The 24086-nt window shown below is 46.7% G+C and overlaps 1 protein-coding gene across 2 annotated transcripts in view; it reads left to right on the top strand.

Annotated features, from left to right (window-relative positions):
• TFCP2L1 (transcription factor CP2 like 1) overlaps window positions 1-24086 on the top strand; it is a 58514-nt gene that overhangs the window by 2305 nt on the left and 32123 nt on the right. For both annotated transcript variants that reach the window (XM_058715544.1, XM_058715543.1), the window contains one exon: window positions 1293-1444. In XM_058715544.1, coding sequence (XP_058571527.1) covers window positions 1293-1444 — 152 coding nt within the window. The remainder of the gene's footprint in view (window positions 1-1292; window positions 1445-24086) is intronic.

Genomic DNA, 24086 nt, shown 5'->3' with positions numbered 1-24086 from the left:
CCCCAGGTGAGCAGGCCTGCCTGCTTCTCCCATGTTCCTAGATAACCACTTGGGCTGGGAGTGAGTGCCAGTCTGGCAGAAGGAAAGTGTGGTGTTCGGAGGGCCAGGACAGCACTGCGCTCCTGTCTTTGGGCTGCACATGGTGGCCCAGGAGGCCCCCCCTGCTCAGGAGAGTTTCCAGATGTGCTCTGAGCCAGACTTTAATTCCCGCGAATGGTTTGGCATTGCTCGGGTGTGTGCCGGGTTTGTGTTTTAGAGACTACTGGTTTATTGTGTCAAACGAGGAACAGATTGTACCAGTGACTCTGTGGTTTATATAGTGAAGCGGGGTCAGTGGATCTGATTCATAACCCGGGACACTCAGAGGGAGGAGGGTGATCAAGATAAGGGCCCCAGGGCTTTTTTGGCACTGGTTTCCTAGCTGCTTGTAATTTAGAGGTCTTAAAGCCACTCCTGCTCACAGGTCATTTGCGTTCTCAAGAATTTCTTTTTCCCTTGTGAGGACACTTCAACAGTACGTCTAGATACAAGTCCTAGGCTGATGTGAGACTGATTTTTTTTTTCTTTTGGATAATGTCAGGGGGAGTTGTTCAGAGGTGGAGGAAAAGAATCTGAGCATCTTGATGTTTTCCAGTTGGATAAAGAAAACTGAATTAAAGCCAAGGTCTTTCCTGCTTGTTTTGCATTCAGGAGATACTGTATGACCCTTAAAATTATGAGTTGACTGTCCTTTTTTTTTTTTTTTGAAGAGTGGTGGTGGTAGGGTGTCACCTGAGCGAGTGAAATGCAATTCCTACGTGTTTGCATAGTTTACGGAGCCCTAAGGACAGGGGTGAATTGGCCCGAGAAGCCACCAGTGAATAGAATGGCTGACTTAAAAAGTTACAGGTTTTGTTCAGATTCTTATGCTAAAAGCCAGCCTTCCTAAGGAGCAGTCTCCTGTGGATGGAAACCATGTGGCATTTACAGTTTACCCCACTGCTGCTGGTCCCTGTGACACAGAGAAGACTTCTGTAATTTGTAGATAGTAGATAAGTTTGCATTTTTGCCTCCTTGATTCGATTCTGTAAATCCCTGCAGGGCCACTGGGGACAGGTGTATTCTGTTGGAAACCTGCCTCTCTGAGTGTTGGTGACTCGGGGTTCAGAAAGCTGAGCGAGCACGCTGCCCTGCATTTCGCTGCGCTGCCCTGGGTGCCCCTGGTTAGGATCTGCTTGTCCATCAAGGCCGTGTCTTGGCCCTGGGGCTCCCGGGGGGGCCCCATGCCTGACTGCCCCCTCCGTGTGTTGCAGCGATGTGCTCGCCCTGCCCATCTTCAAGCAAGAGGAGCCGCAGCTGTCCCCCGAGAGTGAGGCCCGCCTGCCGCCCCTGCAGTATGTGCTGTGTGCTGCCACGTCCCCGGCCGTGAAGCTGCACGAAGAGACCCTGACCTATCTCAACCAAGGTAGTGGCTGGAACGCGGGGGCCGGGGCAGAGCCTGGGGGCCGGCGCGACCTCCCGGGAGGGATGGGGAGTCGACCTGAATGACCCCCTTCCGGCTTCCTTACCTTGTCACAGTGGGGTTAGTCAGGAGGGAGGCTGTCGCGCGTCAGACACATTGCATTTCCCAGCCCTGGGACCTCCCTGAGCCTCTATGTCTTCATCTGCAGAGTGGACGCAGCAGCTGTGTTGTTATTCAGGCCAGCCGCGGGATATGCGCGGTTTCTTGTGCACGCCCTCCGTGGGGCAGGTGCTCAGCGATCCGTGGCCACTGGTGTGATTACTGTTGACTGTGACCACGACCGATGTCCTTGCCTGGACGTAGATAGAGCATGTGAGGTATAGCAGACCTGCTGTCCTTTCTGGAGCCGCAGCAGGCCGTGGCGGGAAGACTGGCCCGGTCCTAATGCGCCACGGGGGCTGGACCCCGCACATGCCAGACGGAAGCCCTGTGTGGTGCTGGTGACAGGGCCGTGCACGCGTCCTGGGAGAAGTGGCGTGGGCTTTGCAGTCTGAATCTCAGGTCCGTGACTTTGAGCTGCCTTCTCTGTGCCTCCGCGTTTTCACATGGAAACCGAGAAGTGTAATTTTGGGACATTCGAAAGGAATGAAGTTGTTCTAAGTGTCTGCGATGATAACGGCTGTTGGGCTGCTGATTGCCTTTATCAGGACACGTGGATCAGCGTCCCAACAGATGGGGTTTTTGCGGTTTCTGTGTGAGCCTCTGTGTGTGTTTATTGAACTTCCTTCCTGGGTCACCTCCTAGACACCCCGGCATCAGGTGGGTTCGCTGACCCTGTGTTTCTCCGTGGGGAGAGCAGAGGGGCAGGGAGCACAGCCGTTTCGGTGGGCCTGCACTGTCCTGCAGGGTGCCACGGCACTTTTGTCTTACGTGGGCTGCCTCCTTTCTGGAAAACTTGGGAGTCCTGAATTTGGAGAGCCAGCCAGGTGGGTGGAAATGCAGCCGGATCTTTGGGCTGTCCTCTGCTGGCTGGCCAGCTTCTGGCGGGGGTGGGGGTGGGGGGGACCAGCTGAGTGCTAGCAGGTGGCTCTGCGTCTTCTCCGGAAGGAAGCAAGCCCCCTCCCATGGTTGACATGACCCAGTGGAAGGGCATGCCTGTTCCCTGGGTGACTCCCTGGCCTCAGCTGGTTACCAAGCCCAAACTCGGTTGCAGTAGGGGGCCTGACTCAGTCTCTGACAGTACGAGGTGGCCATGGTGAAGAATGCCTCTGGGCTGGTCTGTGGAGGGGCTTCCGCCATTTTCCTTTCTCTTTCAGAGAAGGTCAAATGCTACAAACTTGTGTACCTTTGCTTTCTTGTCTGGGCCTCTGCTCTTTTGTCTCAAGGTAGCCTGGAGAAATTGGCTCCTGTTTGCTGAGCTTTGAGCCCCGGGGCTGGTCTTGTTCTGGTCTTGTCCTGCGGTGCTGAGGAGTAAGTGGTTGGGGGCCATGAGTCTGGCCCGGGACACTGAGTGTGCACCCGCCTCCCTGCCCCGTCTGCAAGGCCTTTGCCTGCCTTGCCTGCCTTCCCTGCACCCCTCCCCCCTTTAATCAGCCAACTTTGGACCATGTTTGGCAGTCCGCATACCGGGCCTTTTTTAAGAGTTTCTCCTTTGTTCAGTGCAGAAAAGTTAAGAGGGGAAAAGAGTTGCCTCATGGTCTTACTATCCTGTGTCAGTTTGGTGTATTTACTTTAGCTACTTTTTAAGTTGCATTTTCCTGATTATTAAAATGACACGTGCTCGTGATAAACAATTTGGATGATTTAGACAAGTATAGGAAGAAAACGGGAAGAGAAAAAATGTGAAATCTCCTAATTACACCTGAGAACCCCTGCTAACCTGATTTCCATGTGTATTTGTGAATGCATCTTTTAGAACTGTGACCCTATTCCAGAAGTATGTCTGCCTTTCATTTTTTTTTTTTTAATGTTTGTTTATTTTTGAAAGAGAGAAAGCGTGCACGCACGTGAGCAGGGAAGGGGGTGGGGGACAGAGACAGAATCCGAAGCAGGCTCCAGGCTCTGAACTGTCAGCACAGAGCCCGACGGACGTGGGGCTCGAACCCACAGACTGTGAGATCATGACCTGAGCCAAAGTCGGACGCTTAACCGACCAAGCCACCCACGTGCCCCTGAACTTCTCTCATTTCATTCGAAATGCTTTGAGAACCTAAATTTTTGTAATGGTTGCAAGATACCACATGTTCTAGGTCTGTTGCTTCGAGCAGTGTGATGGATGGACACTCAGCTTTCAGTTGCTATCTTTGTGTGAAATGTTGATTAAAAAAAAATTAATAAATTACCTTCGAAGTAGGATTACTGGATCGAAGCCTTCTCAGCACAATGTCCCAGCAGGGCACATTTTACTGTCTTTCCCAATATTGGATGTTGTGGCTTTTCATCTGAATAGTGAAACATGGAACTTAAAGCAGAATTTCTGTCATTGTGGTTATCGTAAGCTAGTATCCGCCAGTCGGTGTGGTCAAATATTTATTGTAAAATAGGTTTCTGGATCTTTTACATTTCTCCATCAATAATGTTCATGTTCTTTGTCCATTTTTCTCTTGGGAGGTTTATGTCTCACTGATTGTAAGAGCACATCATATTTGAAAAGTATCAACTTTTAGTTGCTATATGTTGCAAATATTTCCCCTTGTTGGCTGCCAGCCGTTTATATTTATTGGGTGACAATTATATTTATGCTGTGGGATCTGTGTCATAATTTTTTTTCTGTGTAAAAATTTATTTGAAATGTCTATTGTAAAATTTTTCAGTCTCTCAAAACAGTTTTTCTTCTATGCTAAGAATGCCCACCCACCCGAAAATCACTTAGTAGTTTCCTAAATTTCATTTCATGGTTTCCAAGTTGTAACACTGAAATGCATTTGCAATATTTTTTGAAACTTAGTAATTAGGCGTTTAATGATATTATGGATTATTATTACTATATATATATATATATATATATATATATATATATATTCAGCCTTACCAGTGATATTTATACTGTCACATTACATTTGGAATTTATGATGTGATATAAAGGTCTAACTTTGTTTATTTTTCTAGATAGTTAAGCTACTAGTTATTGCCTAGTTTATCCTTTTCTCACTGGCTTAAAATGCCGCTTTGGAAACATTTAAAAAAGCTGTATTCTAGGGTATTGGTCCAGAAAAAATGCCTCGCCCCTTGTATAGGTATTTGTCCTGTAGCTCAGATATTCATTGATTCTTGCCCCATTTCACACTGACCTGTTTATCGTGGCTTGGAAATTGTTTCCCTATTTGAGTGTAGAAGTCCCTTTAATCATTTTACTTAGTTCCTCTTGATCATATTCTTACAGATGGATTTTACAACCACTGAATCTCCTTGGTATACCTTTTTTCTTTTTTTCACAGGGATGAGATGATACACTTTATGAAATTGTTTCTTGATTGTATTAAACACTCTTCTTGTAATAACATTTTTTTGTCATTAAAGCCTCTTTAACCTCATTTAAAATGTTTGCATATTATTTCACTATTTTTTCTTGTTACTTAGGATGGTATAGTGGCATCACTGCTTGAAGAAAATATACAGTGTAGTGTTTTGCTTTGTTTTTTTTTTTTTTTACCATGTTTCCCATAATAGAGTGGAAACTCTGAGGACAGAGCCACGTTTTATCTTTTTAAGTGCTGTATCCCTGCCATTAAGCTTGGTGCCTGTGATACTGAAGTAGGTGTTCTATCGATATTTAGAAAATTAAACAGTAGGCATGATTTACTTTCCATTCTATTTTTCTCTCCTCTCTTTAAAAAAAAAAAATTAAATGTTTATTTATTTTTGAGAGAGAGACAGTGAGAGCCAGGGAAAAGCAGAGAGAGAGAGGGAGACACAATCCGAAACAGGCTCCAGGCTCCGAGTTGTCAGCGCACAGCCCAATGTGGGTCTCGACCTCACGAACTGGGAGGTCGTGACCAGAGCCGACATCGGACGCTTAACCAACTGAGCCACCCAGGCACCCCTCTTCTCTCTTTGTTGCTGTTACTAATAATGCTGAACTGATTATCTCTTTCAGTGTCTTTTATTTAAAGTAGTCTATACTTCTATGTCATAGGACACATTGTCACTGATTCAGTTAAAAACAGTGGTTTTGATACGTCATTTAAAACCTTTTTGGTTAATTGAAAAGTTAGATATTAATGGTATTTTTTTTTAATTTTTAAAATTTTTTTTATTTTTTTCAGTAATCTCTACACCCAACATGGGGCTCAAACTCACAGTCCTGAGATCAAGAGTCACCTGCTCTTCTGACTGAGCCAGCCAGGCGCCCTGCTATTAACAGGATTTAATGTTTATTGCGTTGGCTCTGTGATGTCTGTTGTACTATTTCTGAGGCCACACCATATCCTCTTCCTTAAAATGGTATTTTTAAAGCTCTGAAAACATGAAGGGATGCTCTGTCTGGAAGACATTTAAACCATCAGATGCTCATTTCTCGGCGTAGTGTCAGGACAGTGTGTTCCATATGGGTGTCTTCTCACCAAGCCTAATGGCTGATTTTATATATGGTAGAAATGATTTGTAAACAATGTAGGTCTTCTTCCTCTGACATGGAGTCCTAAGAAGTGGGTGGACAGCTGTTGCATGGAGGTCTGCAAAGTCCCAGATCAACCTTTTTGTCAGTGGCCAGATCTTTCCTGAAGGCTGGAGCCAGAAAGCTGGGGTAGGGGGAGGAGTCAGGGAGAACCGAGGAAAGAGAGCCCCAGGCAATTTGTGTAGGGATTTCTGGCTTGGAGATAAGGAACAGCTTTGCAAGAATGGCTTGTTTTGGAAAAGGCTTTTGGTGTTTCCTTATAAAGAACTCTTGAATCTTAAATATAGTAATAGATTCTTACAGGAGTCATGAATGAACTTCCTGTCCTTCGGAATGAGAGGTGGTTTAGTGCAAAGAAAGAAAAACCACAAGCAAAGGCAAGAATGAAGTGTGTGTGTGCGTGCAGGGGTGGGGTGGGGGTGCAGTTAAGCACACTGTCTATCTTGAAGAACCCTAAGTGGTTTAGGTTAACTAAGGTTGGGGGAACACGAAGAGTTTGAATGATACGGCTGGAGGGGTAGACCAGATGGCCGAGTTCTCCAGCTGCCTTGTGAAGGCTGAGCCATTGGGCAGCCACCTGGACAAGTTACTTAACCTCTCAGCGCCTTCAATTCCCCATTTATAAAATGAAGGAAATAAAGTCCCTACAAAGAAAATGCTACTATGTGGACAAAATGGGTTAATACCTGTAGAGCCTTGAAAGGGGTGTCTGGCACATAGTAAGCACTCAAAATTGGCCATTATTAATAAATAGAAACCTGTTTACCCTAATTCTCTTTTTGAGAGAAGGTGCAAGTGAGTGAGGGACAGAGAGAGAGAAAGAGAGACTCCTACAAAGGTAGATAGAGAAGTGGGGCTCACCTGAAGCAGGGCTTGAGCTCCCCCGATGTGGGACTCAAACTCACAAACCATGAGATCATGACCTGAGTGGAGGTCAGATGCTTAATGACTGAGCCACCCCAGCGCCCTTTATCCTTTTTGTAATTCAAAGATGAACACAGGTTGGTTCTAGAGCTAAGAAATGCAAGGTGGGAGCTTTGGGACAGATTAAAGGCAGGAAGGCCTGCTGAACTTTTCTTTTCTACATTCACTGTACAACCAGATGATAGACATAACCTGGAGGAGACATTTCCTACACAGGCTGTTAAAATACCGTCTTTAATTTTGTGATTCCAAAAGGTATTGGACCCCTCCCTAGATGATGTCAGCTGTTGTGTCGACGATTGCTTTGCTTGGATCCTCAACCACGTAAAGCTTTGTGGAGGACCTCAGCCTTTAGTGTGATACTTTGTTCAGCCCTGTAGAATTTACAAACTCTTTCTGATGTTCTCTTTTTTTTTTTTTCAACGTTTTTTTATTTTTGGGACAGAGAGAGACAGAGCAAGAACGGGGGAGGGGCAGAGAGAGAGGGAGACACAGAATCGGAAACAGGCTCCAGGCTCCGAGCCATCAGCCCGGAGCCCGACGCGGGGCTCGAACTCACGGACCGCGAGATCGTGACCTGGCTGAAGTCGGACGCTTAACCGACTGCGCCACCCAGGCGCCCCTCTGATGTTCTCTTTTGAATAATTCTCCCAAAATGTATGATCCCCATATTACAAGTAGGCTGAGAGAGGCTAAATCTGCTTCCCTCTCCCGTGTTAGGCAGTTAGGCAAGTCTGGGGAGTGGTTGAGTAGGGGTGTGATAATGAATGGAGTTCTGGAAGGAGAGAGGTGTTTTTTTTGTTTTTTTTTTTTCCTGGCCTGGAACTTCCTACAAGGCAGGATTCTCTGCTGGGCACTTCCAGGAGCGATACCTGCCACCTGGTACTCCTTATGCAGTTCTCAGGATGAGTGTGTGAAACTTGGAGGGGAGACAACTTGTGGAGGAATGGAAGGGGGTAGAAAATGCCTCCTTGAGCAGAAAGCATAATCAGTTGCTCTCCCCCCTCCCCCCCCCTCCCTTTCAGGCTCTCCACCCACCCACAGTGACCTGAGGGAATGGCCAGGGAGATAAGAACTCAGGGCGGGGAAGTCTTGTCTTCCCGCTCCAAGACCAAGAATGAATGGCCGCCGTCTTTTGACCAGCTTCTGCTCTAGGGGAAGTCACTTAATCTCTAGAAGCCTCAGTTTCCTCACCTGTGGGATGGAGATGGTTTCATTTTTGTGTTGCTCTTGAGAATTAAGAATTAAGTGAGCAACAAGAACCTGGCAAGTGGTAAGCAGAGTTATGTGTCCCCTGTCCCCAGTTTTTTTATTAAAAACATTTTTTTATTAATGTTTATTTTTGAGAGAGAGAGAGAGGGAGACCCAGATCTGAAGCAGGCTCCAGGCTCTGAACTGTCAGCAAGGAGCATGATGCGGGGCGTGAACTCACAAACCGTGAGATCATGATCTGAGCCGAAAACAAGAGTTGGACGCTTCACCGACTGAGCCGCCCAGGCGCCCCTACTTCCGTTTTTTTAAATAATTCTACCCAGCACGTCAGTGAGCCTTCATGTTCACATATCTTTGTGCTTAAGCAGGGGTGAGACTATCTGCAGGATAAATATCCAGAAATGGAATTGCCGGCACAAAATTTCAATAGATATTGCCATACTGCCCTGCAGTGAAGGTGCACTTATTTGTACTTGTGTGAACAATAAGTACTGAATAATTGTTTAGTTCTCCCTGCCGTATCATCTGTCCCTTGATTCGACCACACCTGGAATATAAAGTCCTCGAAGGCAGAGCCCTGGTTCACTGCTGCTCCTAGTTCAGTGCCTGGAATACATGACTTCTTTGAGTGAATGAAGAACCTCCATTCTTCTGTACCTTTGCCAAAACATTTTCACCTCAAAAACCTTAAAGTAGGGGCACCTGGGTGGCTCAGTCAGTTGAGCGTCCGGCTCTTGATTTTGGCTCAGGTCACGATCCCCGGGTCGTGGGATCGAGCCCTGCTTTGGGTTCCATGCTTAGCATGGAGCCTGCTTAAGATTCTCTGTCTCTCTCCCTCTGTCCATCTCCCCTGCTTGTGAGTGCACGTACACATACATACTCTCTCTCCCCCACCCCCCAAACCCACTGAAAAACCCAGTTAAAGTAATGGGGAAAGCATAAGGTATTTGTGCTGTAATATTTGTGTCCTTAATGATACTGAATATGTATTTTATTTTTGAATGTTGTTTTTAAGTAATCTCTATACCCAATGTGGGCTGCAACTCGCAATCGTGAGATCAGAAGTCATATGCTCCACTGGCTGAGCTAGTCACGTGCCCCTGAATCTGTATATATGTTTTTTGTTATTTGGTTTTTACTATTCTGTTTGCTTTTCATGTGCTATATACCTATTTGTCAAGTGGGCTTTTTATCCTTATTTATTTGTATAGGCTCTTTGCATATTTGGGATAACGCATTAGAAATATTTTTCCACGTTTTTGTTGATTCATTCTTCATTCATTTGTTTGCTTGTTCTTTCTTTTACATAATATAGGTTTTTACAAATTTTCATGGGATCAGGGGGTGCCTGGGTGGCTCATTTGGTTGAGCATCTGGGCTCAGGTCATGATCTCGCAGTTCTGGGGTTCAAGCCCTGCATCACATTGGGCTCCGCACTAACACGGAGCCTGTCTGTCTCCCTCTCCCTCTGCCCCTCCCCAGCTCATGTGCTCTGTCTCAAAAACAAATCAACATTAAAATTTTTTTTTTTGTGTGGGACCAGGTTGTTGGATTTTGCCTTGATTCGTTTTGTCCCATTCTTCATATCCCATTTAGGAAATATCTTCTCTACCTCAAGATTTTGATTTATTCACCTGTTTTTAAAAAATGTTTTTCCCAAGTCTTTGACACTGGCATTTGTGCAGGTGTGTAAGGAATGAAGTAGGAATCCACCTCCATTACTTCCCAGGTAGACATCACGTTGTCCCTCCGTAACTTATAAATATGGAGCCTTCACGTAGTAGAGCTCTGTGCAACCCTAAAAAGCATTAGGCAGATCCGTGCATTCATCCATGAAAGATAGCCAGCATGTGGTGTCAAGGTTAACAAAGTCTTTCCCCTTCTTGGTAACATCAGTTTGGATGACTCTGTTCGTTATTCTTTCTTAGTACCTGGGTGGCAGATGAAAAGCTGGGATGTGCCCAGGTTCTGGTTCTGGCTCTCTATTCTTTCCCAGCTTACTGAACCTATTTTCAGCCTGTGCTTTCTACAAAAAACAGAACACCCCCTTCGGGTGTTGTTTGGAGAATTAAATGAGATATTTGTTGCTGTTTTTTGTTCTTGCCATGCATGGGTACTTTACTTTGGGTACATAAAATTTAGAAACCGCGTAACATAGGTTAAAAAGAAAAAAAAAAACTCACGGAACAAATGCTTTCCCAATAGTCAATTCTCCATGATTAATCAATGAATGGGTATGGTTGTTGTCGATTGGTTCTTTGTTTCTTCGTTGTTTTTAAAATCATGGGCGTTAATTGACATGAATACAAGGTTAGTTGGACAGATTGTTCATCTCAGCTCAAAGCATATAGAAATGATTTTTAATGTTTCAGAGGTCTCCTGGTCATGTCAAACTTTAGTGGACCAATTAAGTTAAAATATAACACTGTACAGTCTACTTCCAGAGCGTCCGATGAACTAGGAATGATATAGTCATAAGAATTCTCTTAATACCGTCTATATTCTGGAAACACTATATTAGAAATGAGAACAATTCTACACCAGTTCAGTAACCTGGTAAATGAAACAGGCCTCCATCAGAGTTAATTAATTACTTTTTAAAGTTTATTTATTTTGAGAGAGAGAAAATGAGTGACGGAGGGGCAAAGAGAGGGGGAGAGGAAATCCCAACCCATCTGCACTGCCCGCATGCCGCCCGATGTAGGGCTCACAAACCCAACCGTGGGATCATGGCTTGAGCAGAAACCAAGAGTCAGCTGCTTAACTGAGCCATCCAGGGCCTCTAGAGCTAATTTAAAGAGAGAAGACACCTCAGGTGACCTGCTGTGCTTGTAGATGTTTAGAGATTGGCTTCTGTGAATCTGAATCCAATCTGCCCACCCCCCTGTGTTCCTCCCTCACAGCTAACCCCTCCTGCTCCGATGGGGGCCTGATGACTAAGGGGATGTCCTGATCTATTTAAAATGTAGGTGTTCTTGTTTTTCAAGCGTTGGGAGGCCAACAGATAAGGAGACAATTACCATTGAAAGATAGCTCCTACTCCTCAAGAGAAGGGGGCACACCCCACCATGCAGGGGGGTACCAGAGTCCCTCAGGAGGCAGAGAGATTGAGGGGAAAAATCTGGATGGGAGCCTTTACTGTGGTTTCTAGGAGAAGGAATGGGCGAGGCAGAATAAATATGTGTAGGAGTAGTTCTGGGGCGTAGGGGCTCTCCCAGCTCTGGTACCCAGCCCTGGAGTGGCCTAGGCAAGAGAATAGTGGCCTGGAGGGAAAGCTCTGGGAGGAGGTGGTTGGGGTGTGGTCTGTGGCTTGCTCGGTTTGCATATGAAAGCCACACACAAAGCCTAGTTATTTATAATCTGAGAACTGTCTAGCCCTAGGAGGGTTTGCGTCAGCAAGGCCCCAGATACCAAAGCATCCGGAAGCATGGTTAACTAATTAATTGAGTTTTAAAATGTTTATTTATGTTTTGGGGGGGAGGGGGGGAGAGAGAGAGAGAGAGAGAGAGAGAGAGAGAGAGAGAGAGAGAAAGAGAAAGAGAAAGAGAGAAAGAGAGAAAGGAAGAGGGAGGGAGAATCCCAGGCAGGCTCTGCGCCCTGGGCAGACCCAGGGCTTAGTCTCCCTACCCTTGACCTGAGCTGAAATCAAGAGTCTGCCGCTTAAATGATTGAGCCACTCAGGGGCCCCAGAAACATGGTAAATTTAATACGTGACCTTGGGCGCTGCCCTGGGCTGCAAGTGGAATGGTGGGCACAAAGGAGCTATGTGAGAAAAGCTACATTTCAGACTTAGAGTCAGCCAGTTTTTTCTTAGTTGTCTGAGCTTCCTCTCAGTCTGCACAACCACCGCAAACTTTCTTGAGCCGTATTCTCACGGGAGCTGGTCTCCCTTTGCTCTCTCCGGGCCTTTGACCGTCTCCCGGTAGGAGCCACAGTCTGGATGTGCAAGCCTGATGTTTCCATGCACCTGGGGAAATCTCCCTGTTTCTCAGCAGTAAGTTTCCTCCTCCATGGTTTTCTGCAGGGTTGCATGTCCTGATCTACATGCACTCGGGCAGTGTAGACTTTGAGCAGTGGCTCTTTGAATCTCCCTTGCTACCTGTGCATTTCTGCACTGGAGAGCTGCCCGCTCTGGTCGCAGACCTTTGATTTGAACCTCAGGCGCTTTGTGCGCTTAATTTTTGTTACGTCACTTATGAAATCCTCTGTTTCTCTCTCTAGACTTTGTAGGGAAACGTGAAGAGCATCGCTGAGTTTCTTCAAAATGACCTCTCTTCGTCTTGGTATCTGTCCTGTGACTCTTTGTCTGATGTCAAGGTGCTGTCATTCGGGTAATCTCTAGGCAGAGCCGGAAGTGTGTCATCTCAGAGATTTTGGCTGGTTTCCTTTGTCATCACTGTCCTGTTCCCTTTGTGTGTTGTTCTGCAGTCACTTTATTCTTTTTTTTAAATTTATATCCAAGTTAGTTGGCATATAGTGCAACCATGGTTTCAGGAGTAGATTCCTTAGTGCCCCTTACCCATTTAGCCCATGCCCCCTCCACACGCCCTCCAGCAACCCTCTGTTCTCCATATTTAAGAGTCTCTTATGTTTTGTCCCCTCCCTGTTTTTATATTATTTTTGCTTCCCTCCCCTTATATTCATCTGTTTTATATCAAAGTCCTCATGTGAGCGAAGTCATATGATATCTTTCTTTAATTTTGCTTAGCATAATACCCTCTAGTTCCATCCACGTCATTGCAAATGGCAAGATTTCATTCTTTTTGATTGCCAAGTAATACTCCGTTGTGTATGTGTGTGTGTGTATGTATATATATATATATATATATATATATATATATATATATACCACATCTTCCTTATCCATTGATCCATCGATGGACATTTGGGCTTTTTCCATACTTTGGCTATTGTTGAAAGTGCTGCTAGAAACATTGGGGTGCATGTGCCCCTACGAAACAGCATACCTGTATCCCTTGGATAAATTACCAAGTAGTGCAATTGCTGGGTCGTTGGGTAGTTCTATTTTAATTTTTTGAGGAACCTCCATACCGTTTTCCAGAGTGGCTGCACCAGTTTGCATTCCCACCAGCAATGCAAAAGAGGTCCTCTTTCTCCGCGTCCTCGCCAACATCTGTTATTGCCCGAGTTGTTACTGTTAGCCATTCTGACAGGTGTGAGTGAGGTGGTATCTCACTGTGGTTTTGATGTGTATTTCCCTGATGACGAGTGATGTTGAGCATTTTTTCATGTGTCGGTTGGCCATCTGGATGTCTTCTTTGGAGAAGCGTCTATTTATGTCTTTTGCCCACTTCTTCACTGGATTATTTGTTTTTTGGGTGTTGAGTTTGATAAGCTCTTTGTAGATTTTGGATATTAACCCTTTACCTGATATGTCGTTTGCAAATATCTTCTCCCATTCTGTCGGTTGCCTTTTAGTTTTGCTGATTGTTTCCTTCTCTGTGCAGAAGCTTTTTATTTTTGATAAGGTCCCAATAGTTCATTTTTGCTTTTGTTTCTCTTGCCTCCAGAGATGTGTTGAGTAAGAAGTTGCTGCGGCCAACATCAAAGAAGTTTTGCCTGCTTTCTCCTAGGGATTTTGATGGCTTCCTGTCTTACATTTGGGTCTTTCATCCCCCTTTTTTGTTTTTAATTTTTTTTAATGTTTATTTTTTGAGAGAGAGATAGAGCACAAGCAGGGGAGGGGCAGAGAGAGAGGGAGACACAGAATCTGAAGCAGGCTCCAGGCTCTGAGCTGTCAGCACAGAGCCTGACGTGGGGCTCAAACCCACAAACTGTGAGATCATGACCTGAGCCGAAGTCTGGCGCTTAACGACTGAGTCACCCAGGCGCCCCGGTCTTTCATCCGTTTTGAGTTTATTTTTGTGTATGGTGTAAGAAAGTGGTCCGGGTTCATTCTTCTGCATGTCTCTGTCCGGTTTTCCCAGCATCACTTGCTGAAGAGACTGTCTTTATTCCATTGGATATCCTTTCCTGCTTTGTCAAAGATTAGTTGGCCATACGTTTGTGGGTGCAGTCAGTCACTTTATTCTTTTACCTGCCCTCTTGAGCATCTTTGTGGGCAAGAAGCTTTTTAGGCTCTCCCGAAGCTGACCATTTTTTTCAAAACCAATCACTATTTCTGTCAGTATTCAGCATTCTTCTGGGATATTTTTAAGGTGTCTTGGCCTCAGTCACTTGGGACCAGAAGGGTTTTGATGCCTCTGCCAGCGACCATGTCTGTCCTCGCAGACGAGCCATCGTTACTCCATAGAATGAAATTTTAGGGGACTCGCTTTTCTGTTCTCTCTTGAGGAGGTCTCCCATACCCCCGGTAAAAAGGTGGACTCGTTCGTATCTTTGTTGTGTGCTGGCGAGCACAGAGTTTGCAATGCCAGAGGACTGGCACCCCGTTGCAGGGAGGCTCTGGGGGCTTCTGTAATGCATCCAGTCCACTCACTGCCTTGACGTATTCTTTAACTTGGGCAGAAAGTCTTTTGTTTTCCTGCAAAATACCTTGGCTTTTTACTGTAAAAGCAATCAAACCAGCATGTACCCAAATTCCCGGGGAAACCTCAAACAGACTTGATCCTAGTGCCCATAATTCAGACAGCCTCAGCAGAGCACTGTGCAGCTGTCACATGGGCAGCAGCAGTGACATTTATGTGGTCATCAGAAGGCTCTCCCTGGCACCAAAGGGCACTGCTGCCGGCCAGGGCCCTGAATGTCTTACCCCTAAACCATACAAGCAGTAGGCAACCGGGATAGACCATCAGGCTGAGGGGACAGGGTACCCAGAATGAATAAACTGGTCACTGCACAGGTGGACAAAAGTTTATAATTTGTATGGTCCGTCATACTTAAATGCTGGGTGTATCACTGGGTCTCAATAAACGTTAATTCCCTTCTGTTAAGTTTGGCTGTTTTCCACAGCTGTTTGGAAGGGAGGAGAGCAGGAAGGGAGGTCAGGGTAGGACCAGCTTAATCTGGTCTCTGGATTGATTGATTGATTGATTTATATTTATATTTTGTTTTTTTAGATGTTTATTTTTGAGACAGAGTGTGCGTGTGGGTCTGTGTGTGTGTGTGTGTGTGTGTGTGTGTGTGTGTGTTTGCGGGAGGGGCAGAGAGAGAGAGAGAGAGAGAGAAGGAGACAGGGACAGAGGATCCGAAGTGGGTTCTGAGCTGTCAGCACAGAGCCTGACACAGGGCTCAAAATCACGAGCCTTGAGGTTATGCCCTGAGCCAAAGTCAAGACGCTCAACCAGCTAAGCCACCCAGGTGCCCCTGGCCTCTCTGTTTTTAAATGGTTTTATTGGGATGCAGTTCATATACCATATAATCCACCTACTTAAAGTACACAATCCATGTTTCTTAATGTATTCAACTAAATGGATCGTACCACCACCACTATTAATCTTAGAATGCTTTTGTCCCTCTTAAACTCTGCACCTGTTAGCAAGCAGACCGTCTCCATTTTCTCCTTCCTCCCCACCTCCAGCCATAGGCAGCCACTATCTACTTTCTATCTAAAAATTTGCCTGTTCTGCATACTTTCTGTATAAAGCATTATACAAATGGTGGTCTTCTGTGACTGACTTCCTTCTCTTAGCATAATGTTTTGTTTTGTTTTGTAAAGATTTTATTTTTGAGTCCTCTCTCCACCCAATGTGGGGCTGCAATTCACAACCCCAAGATCAGGGCTCGCTTGTTCATACCAGGTGCCCCTGGTATGTTTTCACGGGCCATCCGTGTTGTAGCATGGATCGGAACTTCATTCTTTTTCATTGCCATGTAACACTGGTGTGTGGGTGGGCCTTATTTTATTTGTCCATTCTTTCGTTAATAGACGTTTGGGTTGTCTCCACTTCTTGGCATATTGTGAATATGCTGCTATGAATATTCATGTACAAGTGTTCACGTGGACCTGTATTTTCATTTCTCTTATGAATGTATCTAGGGGCAGAATATCTGGGTCATATGGGGACTCCATTTAAGTATTTGAGGAACTGCTAGACTGTTTTCCAAAGCAGCTGCCCCATGTGCTAGCAGCATACAGGACGATTCTAGTTTCTTCACCTCCAGCACTGGTTATTGTCCATCTCTGTGATGGTGTAAGGATAGGATGGCTCTTCTGGTGGCCACGGTGGCTGTCTGCTGGCATCACATGGAGCAGGCGACCTCAAGGCATGGCCACAGCCTGGCTGCAGAAGCAAACTGAAGCCAGAGGCTCGAACGCCATGAGAATTCTCCGCCTTTCTTGTCTGTTCCTCTCTGGGGATCTGCTTTATACTCTTTCTGCCTACCAGCTTCCCGGCTTCTGTGTCCAGAGGGCAGACAGTAAGGCCCACCAAAAGCTCCTGAGGACATAGGCCCTCAGCCCAGCCACCCAGAGGGGCTGGTGTTCTCATTCCCTGCCTGTGGTTTGGCATTCCCAGGGTGGGAACCATTGGCCAGGTCGCATGCTCACCTGCCAGGATGTGGCCAAGAGCCGGGCCCTCTGTAAGCATGGCTGCTCCCACCCTCTCCCTTTCTCCACCCTCAAGCAGTTCCTTGACATGGTCCCTAGGTGCTTGCTCTTCTGGAAGGCCTGACGGTGAGGGGAAAGCACAGACGGGGACTACAAAGTCCTTCAGCTTGCCAGAGGCTGAGAGAGAAAGTGGGGCTGCCCCAGGGCCAGAATGTTGGGGGTTGGGATAGGAGTGACCAGGAACTCTGGCTCCTACCTCCAAAATCTTGGCCAGTAAAGGGCATGTGGACACGTCAGCCCAGGATATGGTGCAGGGCAGGTCTCGGAGGGGAGGGGACCGAGTGAGTCACAGCTCTGACCTGATCTTTGAGATTTGGTTTTCTACTCTTTAGTGTTCTTTGTCCTAGTAGTTTACCATTCGTACCCCTGCCACCTGAGCAGGAGGGGACCTATCTCTCCACACCCATATCTGGACTCTATGTTTTCAGCCTTTTAAACCTTTCTAAAATGCATATAGAAAATAAGCTCCTTATTTTAATTGGCATTCACCTAATTTCTCATAACTGTTATGAGTGTAATTGAACATCTTTTTATTTGCTTACGTTTCTTTTACAAAAGACTGGCGGTTTATATCCCTTGCTCATTTTTCTGTTGCCATTTTGCTTGTTGCTCTGCAAGAACCGTCGTGTTAAGTTGAACCATAAGCAGTTACCACTTACTTTAAAATTTTTTTTTTTTTTAATGTTTTTTATTTATTTTTGGGACAGAGAGAGACAGAGCATGAACGGGGGAGGGGCAGAGAGAGAGGGAGACACAGAACCGGAAGCAGGCTCCAGGCTCCGAGCCATCAGCCCAGAGCCCGACGCGGGGCTCGAACTCACGGACCGCGAGATCGTGACCTGGCTGAAGTCGGACGCCCAACCGACTGCGCCACCCAGGTGCCCCACCACTTACTTTAGCTTACCATTAAATTCACCAGTTAAATTGAAATGGGTTGACAATCTGTAGTTACTTATTGTTCATTTTAATAGAGTAAAGATTCAGTTTAGCACTGTGGCTGGACGCCAGTTCAACATACAAAAATCAGTGAATTTCCTATGAACCAGCAATAAACACACAGGAGACAAAATAGGAAGAAGATAGGCCAATTCCTAGCTTATGAGCATGACCATTCCTGGGTCCCCTCGAGGTCTGCTGTCCACAGTTGTAGGTGGAACTTGGGAATCCAGAGCATTTTGGGAGGGAGAAGAGAATAATTTTAGACTTAGGGAAAAGTGTCTGAGGGGATTAAGAGATACAAAGTGTCAAAAATTGTACCGATATTCTATACAGCTTCCCATAATGTTAACATCACACGTACACATGGTACAGTGGGGCACCTGGCTGGCTCAGTCAGTGAAGCATGCGACTTTTGCTCTCGGGGTCGTGAGTTTGAGCCCCACAGCGGGTGTAGAAATTATAAATAAATAAACTTTAAAAAATAAAGAACCTCATAAGCTTTCTATAGTTTTCAGTGGAAAAAAAAAAAAATAAAGAACCACGGCACAGTGATTGAAACCAGGTACTTCCTTTGGTGCGATGCTCTACATCTCTACTCATCTTGCATTTTACCACTGCCTCTGTTGCTGACCTTTTCTGCTCCAGGATCCAATCCAGGATCCCACGTGGCATTTTGTTGTCTGGTTTTCTTAGTCCCCTGCAACTGGTGATAGTCCCTCAGTCTTCTCTTGTCTTCTATGACCTTCAGACTTAAAGAGTGCTTACTGGTTAGTTATTTGGTAGAATGCGCTCAATTTTGGTTTGTCTGATGTTTTTATTTTTTAAAATTTTTTTTTAATGTTTATTTTTGAGAGAGAGACAGAGTGTGAGTGGGGGAGAGTGAAGGCAGAGAGGCAGAGTGGGGGGGTGGGGGTGGGGCACAGAATCTGAAGCAGGTTCCAGGCTCTGAGCTGTCAGCACAGAGCCCGATGGGGGCCTTGAACCCACGAACTGCGAGATCATGACCTGAGCCGAAGTCAGATGCTTAACAGACTGAGCCCCCCAGGCGCCCCTTGTTTGATGTTTTTAAATAATGAGATTGAGGTTTTGTTTTTTGGCAAGAATGCCACAGAAATGACATTGTGCCCAGGCTAGCGTATCCTGTTAGGGGTTCATGATGCTGATTTGTCTCATTGCTGGTAGTGCTGGCCTTGATAAGTTAGTACGTCGGCCAGGTTCCTCTGCTGTGAAGTTGGTATTTTCCCCTTTGTAATTAATAGATACCTTGGGGTGGAGGAGATGGTTGGAGACTATGCTGATACCTTGATTGTCCTCAAACTTACGCCCACTCTTAGTTGATCCTTTGGTTGATCGTTTTTGCACCAATTTCTACTGCAGCATTTGCTTCGTGTTGATTTTCTATATTTCTGTTTCTACATTTAGTAATTGGAATGCTACTGTCAGAAGGAGCTTTTTCTTCTCGACCGTTAATTTATGCACTCACTGATCTATTGCATGAGTACGGACCTGTGGATGTTTATTTTACTCTCTGGGTTAAAATTCAGCATTATTGTTTCTGAGCTCTTGTCCAATTTGTGCCGGTTGTGGCTGGTGGGGGCTCCTTCCGATGGGCCTCCGTGACACTTTGACACGCCTCTCTCCTTTTTCTGAGCCTGCTCTCACTTTTGGTGCTACAGGATGAGCCTCTTGCATTTTGCCTGCTCTGGCCCTGGAAACAGCCCCTTCTCTAAAGAGTTTCTAGGACACGGACACCTTTACTTTGTACGTACGCACATATACTTCCTGTGTGTGTGTTTGGGATCCATTGTGTGCCGGGCATGATGCCTAGTCCCTGACACGAGTGGCTGTGAGGAGGTTAAGTGCCCTGTCCAAGGTCACACAGGTGACAGGCCATCACGATCAGGACCTGGGTGTGTTGATGGCAAAGCCTTTTCGCAGAAGCCTGCCTCGTGTCGACACATTGGCATGGTAGTGCCCACATGCAGGTGACAAGACAAACTCCTGTGCGGGACACGGTGTGTGCGGTGTTAATGCTTCCTCCACCTGCTCTTGCTACCCGACGGCTGGCTGTCAGCCCTCCCTTCTCAGAGGTAATGACGGCCTCCATTATGTTTTATATGCTATTAATTACCCAAAGCAGTAACTGTTGGAAAGTAAACAACCTTTAAATCTTGGCCGGCCCGGGCAATTGCCTCCTGTTCTTGGGAACACTGTGATCTGGGCAGGAGGCCCTGCACCGGGTTCCGCTCACTGGGCACAGCCGCTCCTGAGGGAGTGCCTGGTGGGCACGGCCTGGGGGAGGCCAGCAGGGCTGGGCCTGCTCTGGGCAGCAGGGGTGTCCCCCACCTGCCCCCCCCCCCCCCAGACGGTGGCAGAGACACTCAGGTAGCCCTGGTGGGGTCGCCCCAGGGCGTGTCCCAGTGTGGCTGCCTCCTGGCTGTGTGACCTTGGGTGGCCAGGTCACTCGGTGCGCAGAGCTCTTGTGAGGGCTGCAGGAGTCCGTCTGTGCAGCACTGAGTGCAGTGGTCAGTGCATGAGTCGGGCTCAGTACCTGAGCGCATTTCATGCCCTTTCGCAAATGCTAATCGTGACTGGTACTGGTTGAACACTTACTGCATGCCAGGCTGCAAGTACGTTATCTCATTCAGTCTCCCAACCACTCTGCAAAGGACATTTTGCAGATGAGGAGGGGAAGATTCAGAGAAAGTCATGAACTTGCCAGGATATGGGAAGGTCTAGGCTCAACGCCAGTGCATCTGACCTGACCCCGGCTGCCCTCCCCGTTCTTGTCTTGGGCCAGGCCACAGGCTGCTGAGACTTTGCCATTCACTTGCAACATCACCTTGGGTACATCAGTGTCTCTCTGGGCCTTGGTATCCTCCCCTCTAAAATGGGCACAGTCATAACGCACTGTGGGTTGTCAGGGTGGGCTCTCAGAGAGATGCTGGGCACTCCCTGTGTCTGCCCTTGTGTGCACGTGTTTGGTGTTCTGTTTATTGGATGAAGTCTGTTTTCCCCAAATGCCCATCTGTCTGGTTGGGTTTTGGGTACTGGCCTGGCACTGGGAAAAAGAATACCAATCATTGTTGGGCATCTGTTACATGCCTGGGACAGTATGAGACACTCCCTACTGTTTGTTTCATGTTTTTCAAATTCACATGTAATATATTTCTAGTTTTCAACAGCGTTAATGCTGAAGATGTATATAATTTAAGAGGGAAAGGTCCTTTTCTGTCAACTGTTAGATACGTATATTAGACTCAGAAATATAAGGGGGCATGTATAACATTTAAAAATAAAAGTGCAGTTACATCGTGAACATGTTATTCAGCAACTTTTTTGATGGGGTATTTGCATCATAGACTGTGTGTATCCACAGTATTGATGGGTATTGTCAAAATACCCAATAGGCTGTGATATTATCTGTCCCACCTCTAGTGTGTTTGAGAGTCCACGCCCATATTTTGTCCTTTGGGGATGCTAGCAGTCAGTTAAATTTTTGCCAGTCTGATAGATGAAACTCACATTGCATCATTGCCATTTGGCATTTCTTTGACCATCAGGGAGGCTGGGCATCTGTTCATGTTCTTGGTGTGACTGACTAGTTCCAGCTCTGTTAATTGCTTTAAGGAATTAAAAAAAATTTTTTTTTTAATTTTTATTTTTGAGAGAGAGAGACAGAGACAGAGTGTGAGCAGGGGAGGGGCAGAGAGAGAGGGAGACACAGAATCCGAAGCAGGCTCCAGGCTCTGAGCTGTCAGCACAGAGCCCGATGTGGGGCTCGAACTCAGACACCATGAGATCATGACCTGAGCCAAAGTCATAGGCTTAGCCGAATGAGCCACCCAGGCACCCCTGCTTTAGTAAGGGAACTTAATATCAAATTCTGCCACCATTAATTCTGAGCCTGTCACATGCCACTACCGTACAAGAGGGTGGAATGTGAATGTGTGTGTGTGTGTGTGTGTGTGTGTGTGCGCGCGCGCGCACGCGCAACTCTGTCTGGTTCAGGTAAACCAGTAGCTGGCCTGTCCTCAAGAGCTTCCGGTCTAGCTGAGGACCTCCAACTTAGGCATTGTGCAAGCAAGCCAAGGGGCAAAGCTGCGAAGCATCAAAAGAAGTTGGGAGGGAGGGAGAGGGAGAGGTCAGCAGAAAGAGTGAACATTATATAAAAACTCGAATGTCAATGTCTATAAATAAAGTTTTATTGGACCACAGCCACACCCATTCACTCATGTGTTGTGTATGGCTGCTTCCTTGTTCCAGTGGCAGAGTCGAGTAGTTGTGACAGATAACCTTATGGGCCACAAGGCTGAACATAGTTACTGTCTGGCCCTTTAGGGAGAAAGTTGGCTGATGCCTGGGCTAGAAGGTGTTAGATATTACGGGTTGTGAGGGATGAGGGAATGAAGGTCTGTTGAGCACTTGTCTGGAGTGGGTGCAGTGTAAAGTGCCCGATGTATATTTTCCTTGGAAGAGAGGTTGCTTTTGTATCCCATGCAGTCCTTGCCCTCCTTCTTCCATTTCTGGTAGTGCTCCTGCAGGGTGGAGGCGAGCAAGGGCAAAGGGGCAGGGCGGAGGGTGGACATAGTCTTAAGGGTGGGGGAGAAGGAGGGTTCTACACCCCTTGGAATGGTGTCTGGGCCCACTGGGCAGGGTCCTAACCATTCTTGGGGAGGGTGGCCCAGTTCCCTACTGAGCCTCAGCTGGGGGCCCCCCCGCTGCTTCCTGGGAGCTAAAGCTGGAGTGCCAAGGTGCTAGGGGTCACCGGGGCTCTGCTGGTTAAGGTGGGGAGGTGGATGTGAAGACTGACCGCCCCTCCTCCAGCTCAGGCCATTCCTGGCCTGGTGGCCACCTGCTGACGGCTAGTTTACATCACCGAGTGCCAACGCTGGGGCTCCTTCCCTTTTAGCCTTTTAAAGACCTTTAACTGCTCCAAAGTAGAGGGTGGGGGCTGGGGATGGTAGAGGGCATTGCCCTGAAGACTTTGGGGGAGGAAGGACCACCATCCCCTGGTAGGGCCCTGGTACCTCTGCCTGTGTTCTCACTGCAGGGGGGGGGCGGGGGGTTGAGATCCAGCCAGAGACCTATGTGCCGCTCTCCATTAGGGGCGCCTTCAACCCGCCAACAGCCTTCTGCCCCTTATACCGGTGTCGTCCACATTTTCGAGACCTGGAAACTGAGACTCACAAACGGAGTGATTTACCCATTAGTGAGTGGTGGGTCCGCCTACGACCCCAGGCTCCAGACACGTTCCCAAAGTAGTTTTGGGAGCTTGCAGAAGAACACTGGCAGATGCTTATCTCTGTAATTTTTCAGTTACTGTTTGTTTCCGGTATGTGATTATGATTGTTCTGTATGCAGCTCTGACACACTTTTCGAAACTAAGTTTAAAAAGTGAGTTGATTAAATAAATAGCATCCTCACTTACAGGCAGTTTATTTCAGTGGCAGAATTGTGGGGTAAATGAGGGTGGTGAATGCTGTCCCCGCTAGCATCTTGGTACGCCCTGCACCCAGTGTGTCACTGGGCACAGAGCGGGTGGCCGTGGGGGCTGCAAGGGTGACTGCTGAGTAACGGAGCCCAAGGGACCCTCCCTGTGAGGTGGGGGTGGGGAGTCAGAACACACATGACCGAAATGCAGTGCAGATGACAGCTGGCTCCCAAGTGTCCTGCCTCCACCCCGTTGTTGTGTGTGTGTTCTAATTTCGGATCGATTGAGGACTACGGAGAAGAAGAGAACACATACTCGTGTGCCCAACACAGTTTGCAACCTTGCCAAATTTGCTCCTGATTGTCCCTCTTTCTAATGCTGTTGCCTTTCTTCCCTCCTCAGAAGCAAAACCACTTGTGAAATTGGTGTTGGTTTGAAATGTTGGTGTTGGTTTGAATGTCCACGCAGATTCTTAATTTTTTTACTGCCTTGCGTAGTTAGCTATCAAATTAACGGCATCATTTTTTGTGTCTTTTTTTTTGTTAAAAAAATTTTTAATGTTTATTTTTGAGAGGGAGGGAGACAGAGCATGAACATGAGAGGGGCAGAGAGAGGGGGAGACACAGAATCCAAAGCAGGCTCCAGCCTCTGAGCTGTCAACACAGAGCCTGACGCAGGGCTCGAACTTACAAACTGGGAGATCAGACCTGAGCTGAAGTCGGACCCCTAACCAACTGAGCCACCCAGGTGCCCCATCATTTTCTGTGTCTTTAAACTTAATATTAAGTAGTTTCTTATGTGTCACCAGATACCTTTTTTAAAAAAACTTGTTTATTTTTAAGTAATCTTACACCCAACATGGGGCTTGAATTTACAACCCCGAGAGTAAGAGTTGCATGCTCTACCCGCTAAACCAGCCAGGTGCCCTTACCATATACCTTTTTTGCTTACTATTATGACTCTGAGATTTCTCCATGTTGGTGCGTGTCAC

Source organism: Neofelis nebulosa, chromosome 2, assembly GCF_028018385.1.
Source record: "Neofelis nebulosa isolate mNeoNeb1 chromosome 2, mNeoNeb1.pri, whole genome shotgun sequence".
NCBI lineage: Eukaryota > Metazoa > Chordata > Mammalia > Carnivora > Felidae > Neofelis > Neofelis nebulosa.
Note: the sequence above shows the minus strand (reverse complement) of the source record. Positions and strands in the feature narration are given on the sequence as shown.